Genomic DNA, 9,374 nt, shown 5'->3' with positions numbered 1-9,374 from the left:
AGAATCCAGAAAGTATCTATTCAGTAACCCAAAAGATTAGGTGGATTCGCACTTCCTTATTTCTTATTTTATTATTGGGCAGCAAATATTCACAGCATTTTATATTGGAGTCAGTCACATTATGGTCTTTGTCAGTGGGTTCCGGCATGGGTTGAAATGGAATGTGATTCTTGTAGCCGAACTTCTTTACATGCTTTATTATGTTCTTCGTTACCTATAAAAATGTCCCATTATTCTTCCAACCCTTTAGTACTACATAGCCTAAAAATTTGGCAACAACTTAGAAAACATTTTGGCTTTCAGGCAATGTCGGGTCTGTCTCCTATATACAAAAATCCTTATTTTTTATCTTCCATTTCAGATGGAAAGGTACTGTCTCCAATATTTACAAAGCTATTTTTTCATTTACTGCATTGTCAGACTCTTCACCTCTGTCTAAAATAAAACAGAGTTGGGAATCAGATCTTAACCACACTTTTACAGATGAGGAATGGTCACAGGCTCTTTGTCCTGTAAATACCTCCTCTATTTGTGCTCATCACTCACTAATACAGTTTAAGTTGTTACACAGAATTTACTGGACAAAAGCTAAACTGTTTAAAATTAACCCGAATCTTGAGCCTACTTGTGACAGATGTTCACAGACAGACAAGCCACTCTTTATCATTCTTTTTGGCTCTGTCTGGCATTGACCTCGTTCGGGACATCAATCTTCAAATCAATTTCTGATGTTTTTGTTTTAGATGTTGATCCGTGCTCCTTAGTTGCGCTATTTGGTCTAAATCCCACAAAGGTGTCCTTATCATCTTTACAGTCAAATGCTCTAGCTTTTTGCTTAATAATTGCTAAAAAGATTATACTAATGAACTGGAAAAATCCTTCCCCACCCAGTTATTTTTATTGGATGCATGACCTGTTACAGTTTATTCAAATTGAAAAAATTTGATTTACAATGCTTGGCAGATCTGAACAATTTCACAGGATTTGCCAGCCTTTCCTTTTGTACTTTAAAAAATAATAGTTTTCCTACAGGTAATCCTATTTGTATCCCTCCCTCTGCATTTGACCCTTGCTGTTCTTGTCCTCTCTCTCAGTCCTAACTAATTAAGAAACAGGGGGAAAAAAAGGGGGAAAAATTGTATTTGGATTTCCCACTAGCTGTACTTGTTTTTTTATTGTAATATATTACTATATTTTGGAGCTAGAATTTATAATTCTATAATTTTTATTTTATATATATATGTATATATATATATATATATATATATATATATATATATATATATACACTTTTTTTTTTTTTTTTTTAAAACTGATTCAGAGAGTAAGGAATACTTTTGTTTAATCTCATCCTGATTTTTTGGTTAATATTTTGAAACAAATGTATTGTTTTTCTTTAAGTAACTCTGATTGAAAAGCATTAATAAAAAGAGTTAAACTAAAAAGCAAAACTAAGATTTAATACTTGGCCTCAAAGAGATTTATCTCTTCCTGGTTCTTTTAACTGAAGCAGAAGGTCTGTCATGCTTTATATACCCAGCTATTTCACTATTTGTCCATGATAACACCTGTAAACAAATTAACAGATTATTATTTAACTTCTTTTGGAAAAATACACATCAACATTTGAAAAAACAGGTTTTATGTGGTAAAAAAGCCGATGGAGGTTTTGACATGCTAGATTTTTTTGATGTTAATAATACAGTCAAAGTGAATTGGGTTAAACAATGCATTAATTCACCAGACTCTATCTGGCACTTTATCCCACATAATATTTTTAAAATGGTGGGAGAGCTTAAGTTCTTGTTAACTTGTAACTTTTTCCCTTCTAAGCTCCCTATAAAACTTTCCAAATTCCATGAACAGGCTCTCTTGGCATGGAAACTTTGTTTTGTCCACAATTTCTCTCCTCACAAGGTGAAGTTATGGAATAATGAAATGATTATAGCAAAGAACAAGTCAATATTTCTTAAGAACTGGCATGAGAAAGGAAAAGATTATATTTGCGATATGTTTGATCCAGAAGGGAATGTTTACTCTTATTATGATTTTATGTCTAAACTCAACTTTCTTGTTGTTCATAAGGAATTTCTCAAAGTGATAAAAGCAGTACCTAGTGGTCTGTCTCATTTGATGAGATGTCATTTATCCTTTGGAGAGATTGTAAAGACTGAACAAATTTTTTTTAGCAGAAGATAAGAACATTTACGACTCAAAATGTAGTAATAAAATTATAAGAAATGTTTTTCTCTGAAGGAAACGAATTACCCCTAGGGGAAAATTTTATTGGAATTCACTAATAGAGAATATTAATTGGAAAAAAGCATGGCTCTTACCATAAACATTTTGTATCCCCAACAATGTTAGAGAAATACACCTAAAAATTCTATTTGATTTGAATTGTAATTTTTGTAAAAACAATCTTGAATCAATTGAACATCTTTTCTTTAAATGTCCCCTTATCCAAAAGTTTTGGTATGACCTATCCAAATTCTTTACCCCAAAACTAAATCAGATATTGCCTTAACATTGTGTGATATAATTTGTTATTTTTCTCATTGTGATTATAACATAGAATATATAGGGAATGTTATAATTTTATTGGCAAAACACTTTATTCATAAATGTAAATTTTCCTCAACAATACCCAAACTTATTCATTTTCTCCATGACTTTAAGTGTCTAATTAGGACACTAAAGACAATAAACAATAAAAAAGTGTCAAAACTGTTAAATTGTATGACGAACTTTTGATTGTATCATAATTTGTCAATCCATTGCCTCTGTATATTTAATTTATGTACTATTTGGTATACTTAAGTATTTTATTTATTTTAGTTTTCTCTTATCTCCACTTCTTGTACTATATTGTCATCCAATGTTAATTTACATAATTGCTCAAAATTATGCTTTACATAATTTTCCAATAAAAAAAAAAAAAAAAGAAAAAGAAAAGACTTGCCCGCATCTTTGCTCCCCCTGCTGGTGAGCTACTTTTCAAGTGTTGAAACTAGATTGTCTTTTCATTCTCCTCCAAATATAATGATTCGGTGAAGGGTTTTACTTATGTGGAACAATGGAAAAGAACAGAAAAGAAAATAAAAACTAATCTTGCTACAGTACCTGAAAATGTATTTCATACTTTATATGTACCCCTCCTTATATCCCCCAAAATGACCAGTTTCATATGTTTTCACCTAAAACATTTCACGCAAAAAATACAAATAATTCTAAATACTAAGAGGTTAATACTTCTAGCCCCCATGTGTGGACCCTCTCCATGTAGAATAAAACAGCTTTTATACTGATATGACTCCAGTCTTCATTTTAATATGAGTGCTCGTGATCTCCTACATATATTACAAAATTACAATGAATGTCTTTAGAAGTTAAACTTTTTTAATGAGGAAAAATTGAGTAATCTACCCTAGATGTGACACCTCTCACACAGCACAACATTATATTATGATATAATTCTGTATCAGATAATTATTAACCACACCCTCTCTATAAATAGAGAGAGAACAAACATATATATATATAAAAATGTGTTTGTCTAATCTGTCTAACATTATTAAAGAGCAAGGAGAAGCTTTATATATATATATATATATATACTACTTTTGTTGAGAATGATGGACCAAAGGCAACTTTTTTGTGTGTATTGTTAAAAAGTTTATTATTTGAAAAGCATGTAGTTGAAATGTTTTGCAACAGCACAAATATCTATTTATCACAATTTAAACAGTTAAACCTCAATCGGTTTACATTGATATTTTATACAAATCCATACAAGTTTGAACACTGAGGGTGTGCTGATTGTGCATTCAAATGACAAAATTAATAAGTTGTATTAATAGTTCCCATTCAAAGTGTGACCAGCATTGTTCTGTTCAGCTCTGAGACATGACACATTATTTCACCATCATCCCTGTATGTTTGCAGCTGACAGCCAATTGAGTCTTTTGGCCAGTGATACAACGTTCACAAATGTTCAGTTATTACTGACCAACAGACTTTATACAACGTACGTTGAATATGCCATGTCAATGTCACTATTTACATCGCTCCTTGGTTCCTCTTCACACATAGCCTTTGGGTCCACCAGGTCGAGCAGTGTACTTTGCAGAGTAGTTGTCTTTGGGAGGGCAGTTGGCACAAAGTAACGCACCGCCAATAATCAGCAACGCAGAGGCAGCCCAACCAATAAACAGCGAAGCTCCCAACTCTTTCTTCTGTGCGCTGTTAGTTAGAGGGTTGTAGAAGTCCCTTATAACTGTGTTGGCAGTCCAACACACCGGAATCAAGCAGAGAAGTCCAGCGATAATGAAGAATGCTCCAGCAATAATGCCTACTTTGGCCTTGGCGTTCTCATCCTCAATGCAGTTGGTGCATTTCCCTCCAGCCGCCGCTAGCAGGATGCCAAAAACCCCCACCAGGATTGAGATGATGCAGAGGGCACGAGCTGCCTGCATATCTGAGCTGAGGGCTAGCATTGAGTCGTAGACTTTACACTGCATCTGTCCGGTGCTCTGAACCACACAATTCATCCAGATTCCTTCCCAGGTGATTTGCGCAGTGACTATGTTCTGCCCGGTGAACGCTGTGACGAGCCACATGGGAAGAATGCACACCACTATCACCCCGATCCAGCCGATGATAGCCAGGGCAATGCCCAGCATCTGTAACCCTGCAGATACCATGCTAGAATGATGTTTCTCTTGTGTGTTGATGGTAGAGAGACTGTGAGAATGAATATCCTCCCACCTGTAGAGCTGCTTTAATGAACATTTGGGGTAAAGCAGGTCCTTTTATGCACCAGAAACAAGGAGGGGCTGTGTGGAGTGCTCATGTGCACCTTTATTGTGATTTCCCCTGGCTGTGGTGACATCACTCAAGAAAATCTCAACTCCACTGTTTAGGTGAGATACTATTTAGCCATTCTTTGTTATTCATAGTTTTTGTCAAATAAAAAAGAAGTATGATTCATCATATGGCATCATGGTTCAATAAAAGTCAAATGTGCAATACATGGGTATATCTAATAGAATAGTTTGGGATTATATATATATTAGTAGTGAATCATACTTCTTTTTTATTTGACCATAACTATGAATCCAAATATGATCTAGATAAAGTATCTAGGTAAAGTTTGTCAAGACAAACTTTGATGTTAGCATTGACAGATAGATAGATAGATAGATAGATAGATAGATAGACAGACAGACAGACAGACAGACAGACAGGAAGAGATAGATAGATAGATAGACAGACAGACAGGAAGAGATAGATAGATAGACAGACAGGAAGAGATAGACAGGAAAAGATAGATAGATAGATAGATAGATAGATAGATAGATAGATAGATAGATAGATAGATAGATAGATAGATCAATAGACAGATATAAAGACAGACAGATAGATAGACAGACAGACAGACCGACAGACAGACAGATTTAAAAACACAATTAGCTGTAAACAATCATCACAAATTATATTATAGGTTGTTCAAATGTAATTAAAATGATTCACCCTGTAATACACACACCCAAAAGAAGCTGCATTTCATTCACCCTATTTTGTTTCTGCTAATTGTTGGTAATGTTTGAGCTTAGGAGGAGGACTTTACATAATACTAATTATATCACACATCTGATCTCTACTTAATTATGTGACAATATGCATGTTTTAGGAACAATTAGTCATTCCCAGAAAGCATTTCACATGCACTCAAGGTTTCATCATTAGTAAAAGCAATTGTTTAAATGAGATGGACAGTACTGGAGCTCCATACTCTTCTATTCCAACAGTCCAAATACATACAATATCATGTTGACCTTTTCACAGGCAAGACCCTCCAAAACAAGCCAAACCACACTTGGTAAACTTTTTGCTTCGATTTCTGCTCACACACATATAACTCACACACATATTACCCATTTAAAAATCTTACTCCATTTAATATCTATTCTAGCATTTCTAAGGAAATAAGAAGTAACAAGTAGTAGAATGCTCACCTTGTGTCCGATGTCCAGAGAAAGGGATACAGTCTTTCCCAAAGGCACTGTAGCTCTACAGTATATCTAAGAATGTATTTTTGCATTCATCGTCCAAGGGTATGTAGAGAAACAGATTAGAGGAACATAGTGAAACTGGAAAAAAAAACAGAGGGACAGTGCAAAGGATAGTGATTGTTTCATATATAAAAGAGAGCTTTGTTTGTTGGCCAAAAGTACCGTTAGGTCAATAATGGCTCTATTTTACATGGCAGCTCATTCAAATCTCCTTGGCAAGAGGAGAGAGGATTGGGTTCCACACGCACATACACAGTTAAGGAATGTCTACAATTAAGGAACTGAGGAAAGATGGCTTACAAGAGATAAACGTCTCAGACGGATTATTTGGATCACTATAAAAGCATATGTGAGTCTTTCAAGCACTCAAATGCAAACTTGGATAAAATGTGATAAAACAAAATTACAATTTGGGTAACACCTAACATTAATGTTCCCTTTGTCAAGGCTTTATAAAGGGGTTCATTAATGAATAATAAGTAATTTAAAAAATGCATTATAAATCATTGATATTAGGGGGGACTTTCATGCAATACTTGCCAAATGTTATAAATTGTTAGTAAACCTGTTATGAGGCCTGGGTAGCTCAGCAAGTAAAGACACTGACTACCATCCCTGGAGTCGCGTGTTCGGATCCAGGGCATGCTGAGTGACTCCAGCCAGGTCTCCTAAGCAATCAAATTGGCCCCGTTGCTAGGGAGGGTAGTGTCACGTTGGGTTAACCTCCTTGCGGTCGCTATAATGTGGTTCGCTCATTGTGAGTGTAGTGAGTTGTGAATGGATGCCGCAGAGAATAGTGTGAAGCCTCCACATGCGCTACATCTCCGCGGTAACATGCTCAACCTGTCACGTGATAAGATGTGCTGACTGACGGTCCCAGATGCGGAGGCAATTCCAAATTGGGGAGAAAAAGGGGAGAGTAAATAAATTAACCTGTTATAAATACTTAATATAACGCTTATTCATACTTAAATTATTTCAAAAATATAAAATCCCCTAATTCATGATATATGTCACAATGCAGCAAAAATAGTATATTATCTACAATATTCCTAAATCCCATGATGGTTTGTGGGCGGAACTTCCAGTTCAACATAAACAGTCGTTATGTTATTTACAATCGGGCATTAAAAATGACAGAAATTTGGGAACAAAATTAAACAGAATTTCTACAAGGCAATATTGTTTGCCCCACCCATCTGTTATTTTTAATGGGTGGGAGGATGATGGCTAAATAACACACATAGAAGCAGTTTAGTTACTTTGTTGAGTTTTTGTCTATTGATTTACATTTACATTTACATTTGGCAGACGCTTTTATCCAAAGCGACTTACAGTGCGCTTATTACAGACACAATCCCCCCGGAGCAACTTGAAGTTAAGTGCCTTGCTCAAGGGCCCAACAGTGGCATCTTGGTGGTGCTGGGGCTTGAACCCCCGACCTTCTGGTTCTTGAATGTTGATAAGGTAACAGCAGATCATAGGAAGGTTGGAAGTTCATTACCACCACAGTGGAACAGAGAAAGTGAAAGATCATGAAATATACTTTGAGCCTCTTTGTGATGGGACCACCAGGCATCACTCATTAATAGACCGCAGAGGGAGAGAGTTGAAGAATAGACCTGAATATGTGAACTGAAGAGGGTGCGGTTCAGTTGGCTGTCCTGAAAATCAAAGCCTTGAATTGATGCAGGCAGTTGCAGATAGCAGTAAAGTGAAATCAAGAGTGGAGTGACATAAGCCCTTTTTGGCTCATTGAAGACCAGATATTCTGCCGCATTCTGGACCATCTGTAGTGGCTTAATAGTGTTAGCTGGAAGGCCAGCCAACAGAGCAATGCAGTAGTCCAGTCTTGAAATGACCAGAGCTTGGACCAGGAGCTGTGTAGCATATTCAGACAGGAAAGTCTGATTTTCCTGATGTTGTAAAGCATGAATCTGCAAGACCGGACGGTTGATGAGATGTGTGTAGTGAAATTAAGCTGGTTATCTACCACCACTCCCAGGTTCCGAGCTGTCCTGGCTGGTGTTAGTGTAGTTGAACCAAGATGAAAAGTGAAGTTGTGGTCAACAGATGGGTTTGCTGGGATCACGAGAAGTTCTGTCTTGGCAAGGTTGAGCTGAAGGTGTCGTTCCTTCATCCAGGCCTAAATATCCTAGAGGCAGGCAGAGATATGAGCTGAGACAGTTGGGTCATCAGGCTGGAGTGACAGGTAGAGCTGCATATCATCTGCGTAACAGTGGTAGGAAAAGCCATGTGCCTCAATTACTTGTCCAAGTTTACATATATGTTGTATACATCGAGAAGTGGAGGGGTCCAAGCACTGATCCTTGAGGAACCCCAGTGCTCAGTTGGTGTGTCTTGGACACCTCTCCTCTCCAGGGGACCTTGAATGATCTGCCAGTGAGATATGACTCAAACCATCCAAGTGCAGTTCCTGTGATGCCCAGGCCAGAGAGGGTGGACAGGAGGACCTTGTGGTTCGATGTGTCGAAGGCAGCAGACATGTCAAGGAGGATGAGGACGGACAATTGAGGGTAACAATGTCACAGAGAGATTTGCACAGGCCGATACTGAAATCATTTATTCAAACTTCCCAGGACACCCTTTATTAAGTGCATTTAATTGTGATGTGGACAGAAACTCTTAAAATCAGCAAGGCTCTTTTCAAAACTATCTAAACATCTTATCATAACTGGTTTGTCTAGTTCTTTTGAAAATGAGTATATGGGAATATTACACAGAAGGAAAAACATGTTTGAACAGCTCAGACTATCTAACTTCAACTTTTGAATCAAACTAAAACTAAATTTTGGATAACACTTTACGCAAATGTTACCTTTGTTAAGGGATTATAAAGGAGTTAATTATGACTAACAATTCATTTAGAAAGGCATTATAAATCACTGATATGCTGTTGCATAAAGAGGATGACTTTCATGCAATACCTGCCAAATAGTGAGGCATTTTACCTCACATGTTACAGTATTAATGCTTAATAACACTGTTAAGTGGACATATGTAGCATTTATTAAGGACTTGCCAATATTACAAACCTAAGTACATAAAGTCCAGTATTGTTTAAAGGTTATCAGGTACTATACATGTTGTGAATGAGGTAGAGTAATTTAGGTAACTAGGATTAGGTAAAACCATTCTTTTGACATCACTGGTAGTATATATAAACAACAAAGTGGTGGCGTAGTGGTCTAAAGCACATAACTGTTAATCAGAAGGTTGCTGGTTCGATCTCCACGGAACCACCATTGTGTCCTTGAGCAAGGCACTTAACTCCAGGTT

At 36.5% G+C, this 9,374-nt stretch overlaps 1 protein-coding gene across 1 annotated transcript; it reads right to left on the bottom strand.

Annotated features, from left to right (window-relative positions):
- Positions 1 to 3,635: 3,635 nt before the first annotated feature.
- LOC127630067 (claudin-like protein ZF-A89) lies at positions 3,636 to 4,789 on the bottom strand. Its single transcript, XM_052107476.1, has one exon. The coding sequence runs from the start codon at positions 4,701 to 4,703 to the stop codon at positions 4,083 to 4,085; it is 621 nt and encodes a 206-aa protein (XP_051963436.1). The 5' UTR covers positions 4,704 to 4,789; the 3' UTR covers positions 3,636 to 4,082.
- Positions 4,790 to 9,374: the final 4,585 nt, after the last annotated feature.

The sequence above is a fragment of the Xyrauchen texanus genome, chromosome 36 (assembly GCF_025860055.1).
Source record: "Xyrauchen texanus isolate HMW12.3.18 chromosome 36, RBS_HiC_50CHRs, whole genome shotgun sequence".
NCBI lineage: Eukaryota > Metazoa > Chordata > Actinopteri > Cypriniformes > Catostomidae > Xyrauchen > Xyrauchen texanus.
This window is presented reverse-complemented; position numbering and strand designations above follow the sequence as displayed.